Below are 18,036 nucleotides of genomic sequence, written 5' to 3' on the forward strand. Positions count from 1 at the left end.
TGAATTTGTTATCAAATTAGATAGGTGATAGGTGGAAGTTGTTTATCACAGAGGCTGTGGCTGATACTCAAAAGAGGTCTTTAAAAATGTATTTTTCTATTCCTCTTTTTTTATTGTAGTGACCAATGTTTCTTATTTCCTTTCTTAATTTAAAATATACAAAATGAGCTTTTGAACTTATAATTGTACAGTTTTCCTCCTTTTTTTTTTCCACTCTCTTCTTTCTGTCAGATAATGATATGCCAGTGAAGAAACTTCGACTTAGTGAAGATGAAAGCAGTCCAAAGAGTCAAGATGCCCATTCAAGTGGAAACTCTTCACCTGGCCAGCAACGTGATAGCACAGAGACAGGGAGCAATGTAGATGGAGTGGACGACAAGTCAGGCAAATTAGATAAGCAGCAGGAGAACCAAACCAAAGAACAGGAGTCTGGATCAGCAGTGGTTTCTCTGCCATTGTCATCATTACATAATACTTCCCCATCTTCACACCATAGCTCAACTTCCAATGGGGATCCAAAAGAACCATCATCATCTTCGTCATCATCTGGAGCTAAAAGAAACAGATCTGAATCCCCACAACCATCAACATCATCTTACAATTTTGAATCATCCTCACCATCCCCTGAATGCCAAGAAATAAAACATGATACCAAATCTAATGAGGAACTGGAATCTAAGGAAGAGGATATTGACTTGGAGAGCTTAGACCATTGTGAACACAATTTATCTTCAGATAATAACAGAAATATGATTGCTTCTTCATCTTCATCATCAAATCCTAGAGTCCATTTATCTGCCTCTTCATCACATGCAAAGATGTCTACCAGCTCTGATCAATCTGCATCCTCTTCTTCCTCCACCAGCCGAGGTCAAGGTTCAGATCTTTATGAAAAGGTCATCAAATCAGCTGAGGTTGTAGTTGGTATATTCTCTCAATACCTTGAAAATAAAATTTGACTGTTATAGTTTGTTATTTCGTAAGATATTTTTTTTAGAGCTTTCTGATAGTAATTTATTTAATCAATTCCAGACCTCTGTTTTTTATGTGCCGGCTTGGTGAAAAAAAATGAGGATGTGTTTAGAATTGATTGATTTATTTTTTTAAACAATCTTTTTTGCGAGTTTTTTTTGGGTTTTTTAGGTTTTTTTGGGGTTTTTTTTTGGGTTTTTTATTGGGGGGGGGGGGGGGGGGGGGTGTTTGAATAATGAATTGTAATGATTAAATGGATCCTCATATCCAACGCCCTAGAAGTCCGTTCTATCATGCAATAAGTCCCACTGTATTTTTTTTTTGTTTGCTTTAAAAAATTTTTTTTAAAAATAGGTTGTACTCTGTTCTCTGAATTCCTAGTTAATAAGACTGCAATAGTTTTTGGGGTTTTTTTTTGTTTAAATGACAAATTGGAATTCATTTTTTTTTAGCTTTCTGATAGTAAATCAATCAATTTCAAACCTATTTTTGGAATTGGTATGATTTTAAAGAAAAAACGCTATTGTTATAGGTTTAAAATTGATTTCTTTTTAGAATTTACATCGTATTCAAAAAAAATTGTTAGGCATTGAAATAGGATTGATGGAAGAATGAAACCATGACAATTAGAAATGCTTTACCTCTATCAACACGTTGTGATGAGGAGTAACTGTTAGAAAATAGTAAGATTGTGCAAGTATTGAAAAATTTAGTTAGCTTAATATAATGAAATTGATTTTTAAAATATGCCGTGAAATTGACTTCCAAGAGTATTGAATAATACAATTGACTTATGTGTAAAAAAATAGATTTTAAAAATTATTTACTGAAATTTACTTCCAAGGGCATTGAAAAATATGATTGACTTATGTATAATGAAATAGATTTTTAATGAAATTGACTTTCAGGATATATCGACTTTCAAAACTTTGAGTAGATTTTAAATTATAAAAAAACTTGGATTAAAAATTAGGTCGCCACAATTAGGAATGCGTCCTTTATGAAATAACCTGAGAGTAGATAACAGGGAAGAATAAAAATAATGGACATTTCTTTTTTTATCCTTCTAGTAATGCATTGCACCATTGTAGATTCTGCAATCATGTTTGTAATTCTAAAGGTTTTGACGACTTGTATATGAATTCATCAGTCTCTCTTTTCATCATTAACCATTATGTAAATGTCCTTATATTTTGTCATTGTTGAGACGATCTAGTCAAGTCTGAAATTATGAATTGTAATGATTAAATGGGTTTTCATCTTCAACACTGTAACTGTAACATACAATTCAAAATATAAACTGTAGATTTGTTTTCATGGTTATAACTTTTTTTTCTTTTTCTTTTTGTATTAAAAAAAAAATTAAAATCAAAATGTCATGGACTTGAAAGACTACTATAACTGCTATTTCTACCACAACCATGTGACAGACACATTTTAAATTTTATGCTGAAAAAAAGTACGAGTATCCATTGGAGGAAAAAGAAAAACGTCTTGTCTTTCAATCATGTGCCATTGATTAATCCACATGTTCTTCATAGGTGCCAACCTGTATCTGCGTCTGTTGGTGGGAGCTACTAATGTTCCCCTTCCCCTAACTTTTTTTTCTTCTCTGAGTCTTTCTGTCCCTGTCTCGGCAAAAGGCGACTTGGTTTTATACAGAGGCGGCTTGTGTTTTTCTAAGCCCTGGCTGGAGATCACTGTGAAGGAAATATTCAGATGTGAGTGTGAGTGATTGTGTAATAGTATTAAGGTTAAAGACCATCCAAGTGTCTTTCTTGTTTCCATGCTTTTGTCTCTGTGAGACTTTGGATAGCCTTTGGCTGAACGTAGGGATGGATTGCTGTTGAGATCTTTTGATTATCCCTTTTGTTCTTCGACATCTGTGATGCAAGGTGTTGCAGGCACTGACCTTTCAATCTACTTAATCGTCCTTAAATATCTACCATCTTCCTTTTCTTAGGTGCCGAAATGACCCAAAATGTTGGCTTGTTTAACTTCTAATACTATACTAAACTATACCAACTGATATGTATGAAACTTAGCATTTTATTTTGATTTTTGATTTTTTTGTGTAAATACCAAAAAAAAATGCAATTATTAGTTGTAAACATTTTTTTTTTTTCGATAGAAAGATGTAATTTTTGCATTCCTTTTTCCTACTGTTTTCAGTTTTATAACTTTCCCTTATGTTCACATTTAACTTTTCAACGTGTAAATAATTTAAAAGTGATACTCCTCAAAAATCGAAATAAAACAAATATATGGTGTTTAAATTTTTAAAATCTATTTTGGATAGTCTTGGAAAAGGACTTTTATTTCTCTATATAATTACATCTCCCCCCCCCCCCCCCCCCCCCTATTTTATTTTCTCCATTTTCTGCCCATCTGTATAAATTGATTTCGTTCCCTATTTTTCTTGTTAAACAATACAGGACAGAAAGTATTTGCTAAAACAAAGATGCAAAGCTCACATCAGCTAAATCTCTGTGATTTTTTTGTCTCTGAATGCATCTTTTGTTTTTAATATCTCATATAAAACATCGGATTCTGAATGCTTTCAATGTAAATTTTGCTGTCAAAAACTGTCATACAGTTTTCTGTTGTAAATTATATTATGAACGGTCATTGTGTAAATATTTTATTATGATATTGCATAGATATCTGAAACAATCTTCAAATTTAAATGAACTTTTATTGAATGTTTGTTGATATAATATTTCATTTCTGTAACAAATATATGTAAAAAGAAAATTAAAATGTTTTTTTTCTAATTGAGAGACTTAATATCAACGTTTTCTTTCAATAATTTCAGTTAATTTACATTTTAATGTGTGAGTTAGGGTTGGTGGTGTCCTTTGACCTCCCATGGTGTGTTGTAGAGATAACACTTGCTGTGTTTTCGATCTCCCTATGCCTGATTTCCCTTTCCACTTTTTTTTTTTGTTTTTTTTTTTTTTTTTGGGGGGTTTTTTTTTTGTTTGTTTTTTTTGGTGGGGGGGGGGGGGGGGGGGTTGTCCAGAAATGTCCTTGCCTTAGCCGGGAGCACGGTCAAATGAGTAGTTTCATTTTTAGGAGATATTTTTCCAAGTAAACAAACTCTCTGTTACTGTTCCGTACCGTTATAGTTTTAGTTTTTTAAAGATATATTTTGAAAGCACTTGATTGCACTATCTCTCTTTGCGTATTGTGTCGAGATGGTGTCATGATGAATGGAAAATTCCTCTTTGGGCAGGGGAACGTTTGACCTTCCTTGGTAGATGGAGCTTCATTGTTTCACAGCCTCGCTATCTCTTCTATCTCTCGAAATCATTTATCCTTATCAAGTGGCTTTATGACATTGTTTTGAATGAGAATGAGACCATATGGTTTTGCCTGGATCCAGTCTATGAGCGGGAAATGTTCAGATAAATTTATCTTTGTTGAGGGGCCGCAAAATGAGCTAGGGCTAGATGATTTGCTCGCAGCGGCGGGTGATTGAACTCGGGTACGAAGCAAAGACCGTACCACTGAGCCACGCTGCCCCTAAAACATGAAATGTAAAACAGAAAGAATGATAAGAACTGGGCACAGTGAAACCAAGACTATTTCATGAGCTTTATCAGGAACTGTCTGAAACTTCACTCCACAAAGTGTTATATCTGGCTTTGTCTGCTCCCAATTTTTTTACTTTCAATTATTGTCATACTATTCACTTTTTGACATTTTGTTTAGACGTGTCTTCTCGATTTAACAGTTCAAGCAGAGTAGATTTGAAGTTGGTACTCATGACGTAATAAATAACGATGTTAAATGAAGAGTTGGTAATTTCTAGTAGGAAAACAAAGCTATATATGCACGTGAACAGGTTATGGTATGCTTTAAACATAGCAAGTTCCGGGTATACAAAACGAATATAAAGAAGAATTACAGAGGGAGAATAGCAAATAACAAACATAGTACAAATTACTACAAGCATTCGAACTACTTTCAGTTCTTTACTCGATATGGCATTGGATTTCGAAGAGTTTGTGTCTACATCGCTAGTTGTTTGTCCAATTTTCTTTGCTTTTTTCCACTCGGCGTTTCGGTGCAATGAACGTGCGGTGACTATGGCACAAATCATGACCGTGAATATGGACAACGTTGGAAAGAAAATATCGTTGATGTAGTAACTCATGACCTGAACTTTGTCTCTGTTGGTGGCGAAGTCGGCCATGATGCGAGTCTCGTTGTGGTTGCTATCGAACTTCCAGGCCAGTTTGTGAACTAGCAACACTGGGATGTAGGCGGATGGAAATAATGTGAAGATGACAATTAAACATAACTTGATTCGCTTTGGTGTAATGATCTCTCTCACCTATATATTGTGAAATAGAGGAGACAAAAATCTATCAACTATCACGGACCCGTCACATGTTAAGAAATTAAGGAGCAGACACCGGTGTAAGATAAAGAATTGAACAAGTCTGTATGAAAGGTGTCAGACAAAGCAAGAAAGAAAAAATACCAACAAAAAAAAAATGCAAAAAAATCAGTCGACCTCGACTGGGGATCGAACCTCAGACCCTTTGATTACCAGTCAGGCGTGCTATCATTAATGGCTTACAATTCAATACTTATCTTTATTTTTTTTCTTCGAGCTTCAAGTAGCAACATTTTCAATATATCTAGTTGATTAAGGCCTGCAAATGTATGTATGAAAGATACCAGACAAAACAAAAAAGAAAAATACAAGAAAAAATAAACATCCCCCAAAAAATCAGTCTTCCTCGACTGGGGATCGAACCTCAGTCGTTCTGATCACCTGTCAGACGTGCTACCATTACACTACAGTGGTTCCCGTCAGTTGGGACAATTTTAATTCCTGTATTCTTTACAAGGGTACGCGTTTAAGGGGAGGGGGGGGGGGAGGGAGGTGTGACAATATCAAATCGAGAAACTATGGAGCAGGCACCTTGTAATTTTCTTTCTTACTTTGTCTGGCACCGTTCATACACACTTGTTCAGATCTTTATCTTATACCGGTGCTTGCTCCCTAGCTTCTCAGTTTGATATTTTCACATCTCCCCCCCCCCCCACAATAAAAAAAATTGTTCATGTTTGGTTAATTGTGCTATTTTTTATCTATTTGTTTTGCTTCTATAATGAATTTGAAAACCAGTCATTTATAGACCTAATGTTTTTATTATTGAAATGGATTTGCAGACTATAAATCATACTCACTTTAAAAGGCGCAATGACACAAAGGCATCTCTCAATGGATACCATAGCTGTGATGTAGCAGGTTACTCGAGAAAAGATGAAATGAGGCCATCCAGCAGTTACATACAAGAAAGTAAGAGGGTCAAAAGGCAGTCCTGGTGGATCCAATAAATACAAGCCCCAACATATGCTATCGAAGGAGAAAGTTATAGTATATAAAAAGATATATCTACATTCATCATTCTTTCTTGTTTATCTATCAATCGCTTTGAAATCTACTGATACTTTTTCTTAACATCAAACACGTTTTTCTCCTTGCCCATAGAGTCACAAAAACTATTGGATCTTTTAATTTGTTTCAAATTATGTCTAAAGCCCCCCATAGACGCTGACATCTGATCGCGGTACGGATTACCTTTGGGTCGCTGTGACCCGATCCCTGCGTTTATCGCAGATGATTTTTGCTCACACACGGGGAGATATTTTTTTGAGGCGATCGGCGATCGGGAGCGTGGCAGTATGAAAAAGTGGACAATTTTTTTCGGATTTTCGCTGTTTTCACGTCGGATTCGTGATCAGCGTCAAATTTACAATAGGTTTGATAATAAGAACTGTGTGTTTACTCCAAAAATTGGTGAAATTAGAAATATATTTTAATTGATAGTGAGGCTATGTGGCCGACAGAACCGATCCTAGTTACTGTCTGTTATTCTATCTTTCGTCTTGCGCGCAATAGTGATTACTTCTCACTAAATTATATCAATTAGACTATTGAAGGAACGAAATTAACATCATTCCACCCTTTGTTATTGTATTAAGGCAGCCATTTTGGTAATTAGTTCTCACTAAATTATATCAATCAGACTTTTAACGTTTAAAGTTACTCGTAGTGTATGTGTGACGGTACGTTATTTCCGACTGGCGGATGTTGTGAGCATTTTGCCTAAACTCATAGCATCAATAACCGTCCAAGATATCATATGTAGCAATAGCTATAATAATCTAACATGTCGAGAGAGAGAGAGAGGAGAGAGAGAGAGAGAGAGAGGAGAGAGAGAGAGAGAGAGAGAGAGAGAGAGAGAGAGAGCGAGAGAGAGAGAGAGAAATTTACTTGCGCTATATATACCGCTATATTCAATAAAGGTGTTCAAATCCCTTTATAAGGGTCCTTGGTCAACATAAAAACATGTTAGACGAGACATGACTGTAAAGCGATATTGCAATTGTTTCCCGACAGAGACGACGCTGTAAACAGCGAGGTACTCATTTCAACAGTGAACAAGGTGAGAGAATGCGAGTAAAGAGCCTTTTCCAAGGATCCAATTATGCGCCACTCAGAGTGGGACTCGAATCCAGTACCGTCCGATCCAAAGGCGAGTGTCATTTCACAAGACCACATGCATAGACGCACAAAAAAGTGATGAGAGAACAGATTCATATGTATTGAAGGAGGAGAGAGCGGATGGAGTGAGTAAAGTTCTTGGATATTTATAGAAGGAACCAAATTGATGTCACTCATCTCATTATTATTGTTTTTATGATTAGTTCTCATTAAAATATATCAGACTATAACGTTCAAGGGTCCATGTAGATTTTTGGGCTAGAGTAATATTTCTGGCTGGCGGACTTTGTGAGTATTTTAATTTAGCACAGAGCATCAATAGAAGGCATTAATTTGACGTTAGTCAACCCGTTGTTATTGCTTTTAGACAGCCATTTTTATAATTAACTTATCACTAAGTTATATCAATCAGACTATGAACAATCGAGTTTGCAGTTTTGCTTGTTAATATGTTATACCCCGATGGAGATGTCGTGAGTATTTTTCCAATACGCACAACATCAATACATTTGCAATCCGATTTAAGTTTAAAAGCAACGAAGACCACGTAAATTTTTCCATTTTGTGGACAATAAAGATTTGTTATTTATTATTATTATTATTATTATCATTATTATTATTATCTATTATTATTATTATTATTATTATTATTATTATTATTATTATTATTATTATTATTATTATTATTATTATTATTATTATTATCATTATTATTATTATTATTATTATTATTATTATTATTATTATTATTATTATTATTATTATTATTTATTATATTATTTGTAAAACAAATCGACAGTGCTCCCGTGGCAGGTTAAACGGGTACTCCTCGGGACTACTCGCATTCGCACCCCCCCCCTCCCCCACCACACCACCACACACACGCACACAGCTCTTTTTATTTTATTTTTTTTTTTTGGGGGGGGGGGGGGGAGGGGGGCGTTGTTTGTAGATTATAATTCAAGGTTACAATGCCCACCCCTGTCATCACGTAGTCAAGGCTTTTTGGCATCTGCCAATCCCAAATGTCTGTGTCAAGGTCGACCGTCATGTCGCGTCAACGGGTGATGGAAAAAAAAAAAAAAGAACTGGCATGTTATTATATCATTACATTGAAAATTATGAAAACTATTTTTTATTTTGTATGAAATCCTTTATAAATGTTACGATGATCAAGAACGAAACTTTTGCCATCTTCCTCTTCCTGGCGCAACATTTATAAAAATATTATTTAAAAAAAAATAATAACACAGCATTTATTTGGCGCAATATCCACGTGCTCAAAGCGCTTTACAAGGGGTCCCAAGGCAACAGCAATATTAAACTTGAAAGACGAGACATGACGCCTGTCAGGCGATGTGACATTTTTTCCCAATAAAGACAACGAACGGCCATGTACTCATTTTACACCCGAGTACGGTGAGAGAATGTGAGTAAAGAGCCTTTTCCAAGGACTCAACTCTGTGCCACTCAGAGCGGGTCTCGAAACCTGAACCTTCCGATCCGAAAGCGAGAGTCATACCACTTGATCCATCACAAAACAGGGAGGGGCACTGTTCTGTCAGCCACATAGCCTCAATATTAATTAAATTTTATTTCTAATTTCATCAATTTTTGGAGTAAAAACATAGTTCTTGGTATCAAACCTATTGTAAATTCGACGCTGATCACGAATCTGACGTCAAAACAGCGAAAATCCGAAAAAAATTGTCCAATTTTTTATACTGCCACGCCCCCGAAAAAATATTAAGCAAGGCGGGCTTTGCGAGCGACGGACCGTCCCTAGGTTTATCGGCTAGGTATTTGGCCACACACATTGCGTTTTCACCCCGGTTTGCCTGATCGGGGTCTGAACCAGGATCAAAACCGGGCGTGTATGGAGCCTTTAAGCTATACCGCACAGAATGGCTTTTCCATACGGGGATCCCGATTCTAACTTCTCTATCATTAGGACGGATGGAAATTGTGATATAAAAGGCTTCCCTAATACAAATCATATGTGCCTATGTGGGGAGATTTCAGAAACATTATTGTAAATCGAGTGTAATCAATACATTACGTTAAAAAAAAATTATACCCTTCCGCTACGACATCATAAGATATCGTAGCCGAGGCATTCCACGAAGGAATATAGATAGTTTATCAAGCAAGATATCTGGTGTCAACAGAAATCACCCATGTTGTCCAAGTTAGCTAATTGGGGGTTAATAATCTTGCCCTGGGAAAAAAACGATGTGCCTGACGTGGTATTAGGATGGACTCCAGGGGCAAGGAAGGCCCAAAACAACATGGCGCATAATGGTGGAAAAGGGGAGAAATGAGATTGGATGGCACTTATCGAAGAAGGCCAGGACTGCAGTCAAAGACCGGATGAAATAGAAAGAAATGTTCAGGCCTTATACGCCTCCTGGCGCTGAGAGTTTTAAGAGGGAGGAGTAGGAGAACACTAAAGGAGTCAGGTAGATCCAATCCTCAATCTTAGAATTGATTGAATGACCCAATAGAGATGGTGTGGTTGTGTTTTTCCCGAAAGACCTGAGGTCGGACTTTGCATCTGGAATCTCTTGAAAATTAGAGGGAAAGGATCTCGACCTCAAAATCACACTAGAAAGTAACCTACACCAAGTCGATTTCCTGGACACAACCCTCTGCCTCAAAACTAACACGTATAGACCATACAAGAAACCCAACAGCGCCCCATTGTACGTCCACAAACACTCCAACCACCCACCTACGATAATAAAACAAATACCCACTATGATAGAACAACGGCTAAACAACCTCTCTTCAAATGAAAACATATTCAACGAAACAAAACAAGACTACGAAATGGCACTCAAACAGAGCGGACACACCTCAACACTGAAATACAAAAATTTAACACACGCCACAACACCAAAACAAAACAGAAAAAGGAATATAATATGGTTCAACCCGCCGTTCAACAACGCAATCACTTCTCATATCGGCAAGCAGTTCCTCGCACTCATCGATAAACACTTCCCGAAGAACCACCGTCTGCACAAAATAATCAACAGAAACAACGTCAAGATAAGCTACAGCTGTGCACAAAACATGAAACAGATCATTACCAACCACACCAGACAAATCATATCCGAACCCAACAACATCAATACAAATAAAGACAACTGCAACTGCAGAAAGAAAGACAATTGCCCTCTTAAAGGAAACTGCCAAAAAAGCGCCATAGTCTACAAAGCCACCATAACCACTGATAACACCGCAGCACAATACATCGGCAGCACAGAACCCCCATTTAAAACACGATACAACAATCACAAAGCCTTCATAACACATGAAAGCAAAGCAAAAAGCACCAAATTAGCAATGCACTATTGGGAACAAATAAACACTAATAAAACACCAACAATAACCTGGGAGGTCGTCAGGCAAAGCAGCCCCTACAGATGCGGTGCTAGAAAATGCAATTTATGCCTGACAGAGAAACTGGAAATATTATTACACAACTACAGAAACAATAGCACCTTAAACAAAAGATCAGAACTAATGACAATGTGCAGACACTCTAACAAATTCAAGCTCAAAACGCAAAAGGCCAAATAACCCTTCCCCCCCCCCCCCCCTCCCGACCCCATTATACCCCTCCTCCCCCTCTTCCCCCCCCCCCCCCCCCCCCCCCCCGCCTCTCCACGCAACCGCATTCCACAACACTATCACACACACATGTACACACCACACACAACACACCTACACGCATACACACACACACACACACACACTCATAATATAAGCAATGAGAGCACATCACAACAATGCCAATACACATCAACACTAATCACATCTACACAACGAAACAACTTTAGTTTGGAGTAAGAACTTTTCTACGGACATTACTATGGATTGCGCCGACTGAAGACGTGTAAGACACAGAAACGAATCGTCTCGGCCACAAAAAATGTGAGTGACAATTTGCATTCTATATTAGCTCAAACCATCATTATCGAGCACTTTCGTACCTACGAGTACCCACCAACACTCATAATATATATATATATATATATATATATATATATATATATATATATATATATATATATATTGAATCGTGTTTGATACAAATATGGTACGAAAAGTGCTCGACGTGTAGTAATGGAGCGAATTATTATTATTTAAAATATTTACCACAATGTTTGAGACAGTCTACATTAATGTTTCAGGCTTAATTTGCCATCATCAGGACTGAGTTGTTTTGTTGACTGTTGTTGTTTCTTGAAGTGGTTCCGGTTTAAAGTTGCTTAACAAGAATTTACGCCGATGTGGACACGTTCCGTACATCTCACTTTTCGTGTTGAGTGTGGCTTCATGAGGGTGTTTGATTATAGTATATTTCTCTTCCAGGCATAAGCTACATTGTTTTGATGTTGGTGTGTATCATGTTGCTTTAGATAAAATTTTCCATGAAATGTTGTGGTCTAGTTTGTTGTCTTTTAATTTCCAAATATGTTCGCTGAGTTTTGTGGATGTTTTTTTGTTAGTGTTTCTCAATGTTGAGGTGTGGAGGTTGTATCTTGTTTTGAAATTATTTTCTGTTAGTCCTACATATTTTTCTTGCTTGTTTGTTTTAGTTTCTGTGACTGTGGCTTGGTAAATTAAACTTGATTCTAAGCACTGTTTGTTTAGCGGGCAATGTTCTTTATTTCTGCAGTTGCATTTTCTGGTGGGTGGGTTTTGCTCTTGTCGGTGGTTTATTAATATTTTTTTGTTGTGGCTTGAAATTATTTGTTCTATGTTGCGCATACACGAGTAGCTTATTTTTATGGTATTCCCGTTGATAATTTTATGTAGCTTGTGGTTTTTTGGAAAGTGTGTATCAATTAATTTCAGGAACTGCTGTCCTATGTTTGTGCTGACGTTTTTGTCGAAAGGTGGGTTGAACCAAGTTATGTGTCGTTTTCTTGTTTTACGTTCTTCACTTGTGTGTTAGGGTTTACATGAGAGGGAGGCGTCTGGAATACTATGGAATTAAAAACATCGACCCAAAGTTACCATTGATGAAGAAAACGACTAAAAACATAAGGAACAAAAGCTACTTTATTGACTTGAAGACTGGCTCTGCGATAGAGCCCAGGAAGTAGTCCTGGTTCGACATAGAAGTGAGAAATGCAACGTTTTATCGGGGATAACTCAAGGAACTGACATTGGACCGCTCTGCTTTCTAACACTTTCTAACAGACTTAGGGAAAAACATAACACCTCTTACCAAACTCAAACTGTTCGCTGATGACAGCCTCTTATTTCGAGTCATTGAAACCTAGAACGACGCAGACATATTACAGAATGATCTTGACTCACTTCTGTCATGGGCAAAAACCTGACTGATGAAATTCCACCCCGGGAAACACTTTGTAATGTCAATAAAAACAATTTTAAAAAAAAACCCAGAAAATTAATTATGACTACCAAAAAAGCGGTCAGTTATTAAATCACGAGGACACAATACCCTACTTGGGAATCCAACTAATCATATTACTGAAATGGAACCAACATACTGATAATATTTTGGCAAAAGCAAATAGTACCCTTGGCTTCCTGAGGCTGAACCTGTAACAGTATCTCCCAAAGGTGAAAGAACAAGCATGCAATGCTTTAGTATTGGAATACGGGTGCATAGTGTGGGATCCTTATCAGCAAGGCCACATCAAGAAAGTCGAACAAATTCAAAGAACAGCTTCGAGGTTTGTCACCAACAATTGCGTGAACCAGGATGCGTTACTGAGGTCCTGAAATTGATGCAGTGGAAAATATTGAGAGTAGGCGGAAAGAAAAACGCCTCCAACTTCTCCACAGAACAGTACATTCCAACAAAACAGCAGTAACTCTACCGCAGTATTTCACAAAAGAACACTGTACATTCACAAGAAATTATCACAGCAGTAAGTTCACAATTCCAACACACAGAACCAACACATATAAAAACAGTTTCTTTCCAAGAACATCGAGGAATGGAAGACTCTCCCACCAGAAACTCTAAATATTACCAACAACAACAAATTTGATCAACTATTCTCTAAACAATTATCTTTCAACTCAATAACACAATAATGGAGAAAGACACCACGAAATTGTATAAAATCTGCAGCGATGGATAATTCGCCTTTTGCAGATAAAGACGTCAAATTTGAAATTCTGACAAGCTGATGCTCTCAAGAATAAGAAGTTATTTTAGGGATTCAACTATACTTTATATTTGAGCCAAATTTGAGACCATTTTCGATCATAACACAATTCTAAATAATGCTTATTCAATTTGAAGATTCGGTAAAAATAAAGTTTCCACATAGAGTATCCACTAAATGCACTCAAAACGCCTGACAATGGCTTCCAAACCAACAGCAACACTTAACATGTAAGACGACACATGACTCATGTGAGGCGCTATTTTTTCTCCGGCAGAGGCAGGCTGTTTTGGTACTGGAGTAAGGAGCTTTTCCAAGGACTCAACTTTGCGCCGCCCAAAGCAGAATTCAAACCATTCACTGGCCCAAAAGCACACCACAAAGCCGCGCAGTGCACGATGTTCCTTTATTAAATCAAATTGAATACTATCTCTCTAAGATAGATGACTAACATTCGATTGTGAATTTTCAACTCTTGGTACAAATTAAATCTGGCATAATTTTTGTTTTATCGTTTATGATTATAATACAAGGTTTTAGTTTTTGCTCAAAGGCATCAATACATAGCGGAGAGTTGTAAATAGAGCCATTTTCTGTTGCATTAGGTAGAGTTATAATGAACCAATGTTCATTCAAAACACAATTTATCGACAGACACAAACTCGGTTTTATATTTATTTTCCCTCTGAAATTAGAATTTAACTGTAAAACTCGGGGATAGTGTCAAGTATGAAACAAAAAAATGCGCCTCCTTTTAAAATATTCAAAGAATTTAACTACATTTTAACACATCACAGGCATTCAAATGTCAGTTGGTCGAAATTGACCTCCGCATGATATGATATGATATATGATATGATATGATATGATATGATATGATATGATATGATATGATATGATATGGCATAATATGACATGATATGGTATGGCATGATATGATATGATATGATGATATGATATGGCATAATATGACATGATATGGTATGGCATGATATGATATGATATGATATGATATGATATGATATGATATGATATGATATGATATGATATGAAATGATATGATATGATATGATATGATGTTATATGATATGATATATGAAATAATGTGATATGATATGATATGATATGATAAGATATAATATGATATGATATGATATGATATGATATGATATGATATATGATATGATGATATTTTATGATATAATATGATAGGATAGGATATACCATCGGTTGTGTTGGTACAAGAATGAACAGAGCCGCCCGCCGACAAAGATAGGTATTTGTAACTCACATCAATAATCTTTGCCAACAGCCGATTCCGTCCTCCCTTGACACAAATATACAATATATTGACACAGCCCCCCCCCCCCCCTTTCCCTCCCTCCATCACACAATAATAACATCACAAATGTCGTTTATTAGCTATTCACATGATCTCTCAAAATGAAGATTACCTAAAGTACTAGTTAAGCTATTGGGTGCAATCACCACATAAAGTTAGAAATGTCAAGGTAACCATTTACCAAAATTTTGTGCCATTGATGGCAGAGCAAAAACGGTGTCAGTCTCTCGTATAAAGTCAAGAATTGTATTTGATCAGTGACCGAATAGGTGAGAATAATCGTGAAACCCTGGTTACTACGTTGTCTTTGGGTAAAACATGTTGCACAAAGTACACTACTTGACTCAAATGCTAATTTTAAGTAAATATAGAGATACATTTTCAAAATCTTCGGTGCCTCCTTGATGGTGGTTGTCTACATCAAATTCGTAGAAACCACAGTATCGTTCCTGTGTGAATTTGATATCAAGGTATGGATAGATGAACATAAACGAATTTCGAAAAAGTTTGTAATGACAGATATAAACTTGCGTCGGTCTATCTTAACTTGAAATATTATTATAGTTTGTTTTACTTGAAAATCTATAAACCAAAAACCAAAAACAGCAAATATAAATAAGCCTATAATTTGGTTCTGCTATTCATAGTTGCAACGATATAAGTGAAAAAAGAGGAATTGGAATATTTTGATTCCGATCTACTTGGTGTTCATGATAAACGCCTTAGCACCTGATTTTTATATTGGAAAACCAATGACGTCCCAAGGACCAACATTCTTGATAGCGATACATACTATTTTTTTATTTTTTTTTATCACAAGTGGAATTTAAAGCCAAAAGAATAGACTTTCAACCAAGTATAAAAGACAAAAGTATCCCAATGGGAAGAGGGATTCGAACGCTGACGTGGACATGTTTGAAGGTCTGAAAGCTGAGTGCAATTATGGTTTGATTTAACTTTGTTGAAATGGACAATATTTTGCGTTGGCTAGAGTTGAGTATTTTCTTTACAATGAGCCAATAACAGTCTGGTATCAGACCCTCAAAAAAGTACACGTCGCCCCACGCACTATATATGACAACGTAATATTAATTGGTTACGTTTTATCAAGCTATTATAGCCAAATAATTCTTAATGGATTGACATCCTGTCGCCTAGTAATAAATTACTCGTTTTTCGATAAAAAGATCGTTGGTTCATATATAGAAAAACTAGGATTTTTCTAATGCTTGGACGTTTTAAATACTCTGTCATATTTGCAAGTTTATCGTAAAACGGGCTTCAGAATGGAGCTGACTGAATAAGGACCTATGACTTTGGAAAATTGGATTACACAATTTTATTATTTTATCTTACCTGCACCAAACTACAAGGAACACACTGATCAAATCAGACACCGCAAGACCCAAAAGACTGACGTTCACAACATCACTAACGCCCATCTTAGCGAAGACGATAATGTTAATGATATTGGACAGTGTGCCGAACAAGCTGACAATTACATTGGCAATGACCAGGATGTATAACTCGAAATAAAACCTGGTCGTATCAGAAACGAGAGCTTTGCTACTGATGACAGAATTATCAATCTCATTGGTGTCCTTTGAAAATTGGGTATGTGAACAGTTTTTGACGAAAAAATCTGAGAAGGATACACAATTGGGGCTCAAGAGCAATGTTGTGTTCCAATGCATCTTTTAAAGTTTTCTCCACTGTAAGACGATAAATGATTTTGTTTGTCTCTTTCTGTCTTGCTGCCTGTTTTTGGGGAAGATCGCCGAATAGCATTAGTTGATTCTAGTGTCACAGCTTAGTTTTGAATATCTCGTACTCTATGCTAATCTTTATAAAAAAATTGTCACTCACAATTAAAATGGTTTGTCAACAGCTCAGTGAAAGTGTTTCTGTGTTAGTAATTAAAAAAAGCAACAATATATATATATATATATATATATATATATATATATATATATATATATATATTATAGAGAGAGAGAGAGAGAGAGGAGCGGAGGCAGTTAAAGAAAGGTTAACAGCGACGGCTTTTCATTGTCTTTTCAGTCTTAAAGGGTTGATTAAGGAGCTACGAATTCGGATTCCATCGCTGTCGATTATTATCATTCAACAACAGAAGAAAATAATATTATGTCAGTGTTGAATACAAATAGATTCTTGTCATTACCATATCGACTTCAGTTCAAGCTCTCTCTGTACTACACTATTTGTGATTGCTCAAATAAATGTATCTTTGTAATAATATCAAATTGTTCTTTTCTTTTTACTGTAATATAGATTTTTTTTAAATAATGAAAACAACAGTTAAGTAAATAAAAGAAAAAAAGTCCAATCTTATACTTATATTCCATTTAACTTTACTTTGCGAAATTCAATTTCAATCTTTTATTTGTACAGGCAGTAGTCTTATGAAAAAAAAATAATTTAATTATACAGAGGAATTTTGTTGTGAAATTACCTACAGTTTAACGGAAGATTCATGAAGAATAATTTTATATTATTTTTTTCTCTATAAATTACAACATCGGGACCACGGCAAATGCTAAATCAATGATCTACTGTTTATTTAACATATTATCATCAATCAGATACAGATCGTTTTAATGTGTCTATTTTGTAGGAGCACGTGTACTTGATTGCGTGTTTCTATGCTTGTGTTTGTGCGCGCATTATAAATTCTATCTAGATATCTCACTATTTGCTTTTTATGTTCATCATTATCTTTTTAAAAAATCTTTTACTCTAAATGGATCATTTTCTCTCCCATCTAAATATTTGTTATCTATTTGAATTTGTCTATTTTAATTGGTAAGATTATGGTGTGGAATAGACCTTGTGCCAACTCGTGAATCATTGATCTAGGGAAGCGTTTTCATTTGGATCAATGGCATGAAATCGGAACAAATTATGATTCTTTGTTATAGCGTTATGATGAATGACGGGAAGATAATAAGTAACAATCTACATGATTTTCCCATTAAGTATATCATAATACAACTTAAGTGACATCGAATGATTGTTAG

At 35.8% G+C, this 18,036-nt stretch overlaps 2 protein-coding genes across 3 annotated transcripts in view; one reads left to right on the forward strand and one right to left on the reverse strand.

Annotated features, from left to right (window-relative positions):
• LOC144956704 (ubiquitin carboxyl-terminal hydrolase 34-like) overlaps positions 1-3,756 on the forward strand; it is a 71,965-nt gene extending 68,209 nt beyond the window's left edge. For both annotated transcript variants that reach the window (XM_078887386.1, XM_078887376.1), the window contains exon 80: positions 232-3,756. In XM_078887386.1, coding sequence (XP_078743512.1) covers positions 232-959 — 728 coding nt within the window. In that variant the 3' untranslated portion in view covers positions 960-3,756. The remainder of the gene's footprint in view (positions 1-231) is intronic.
• A 150-nt stretch (positions 3,757-3,906) lies between these two features.
• On the reverse strand, positions 3,907-17,362 carry LOC144956715 (allatostatin-A receptor-like). Its single transcript, XM_078887393.1, has 4 exons — positions 17,181-17,362; positions 16,355-16,902; positions 6,178-6,346; positions 3,907-5,311 (listed from the first exon to the last, which is right to left on the reverse strand). Exons 2-4 carry the CDS (start codon positions 16,690-16,692, stop codon positions 4,664-4,666), a joined length of 1,155 nt encoding a protein of 384 aa, XP_078743519.1. The 5' UTR covers positions 16,693-16,902; positions 17,181-17,362; the 3' UTR covers positions 3,907-4,663.
• Between the last annotated feature and the right edge of the window lie 674 nt (positions 17,363-18,036).

This window comes from Berghia stephanieae, chromosome 1 (assembly GCF_034508935.2).
Source record: "Berghia stephanieae isolate SIO BIC M18660-M18661 chromosome 1, UCSD_Bste_1.3, whole genome shotgun sequence".
Lineage (NCBI taxonomy): Eukaryota > Metazoa > Mollusca > Gastropoda > Nudibranchia > Aeolidiidae > Berghia > Berghia stephanieae.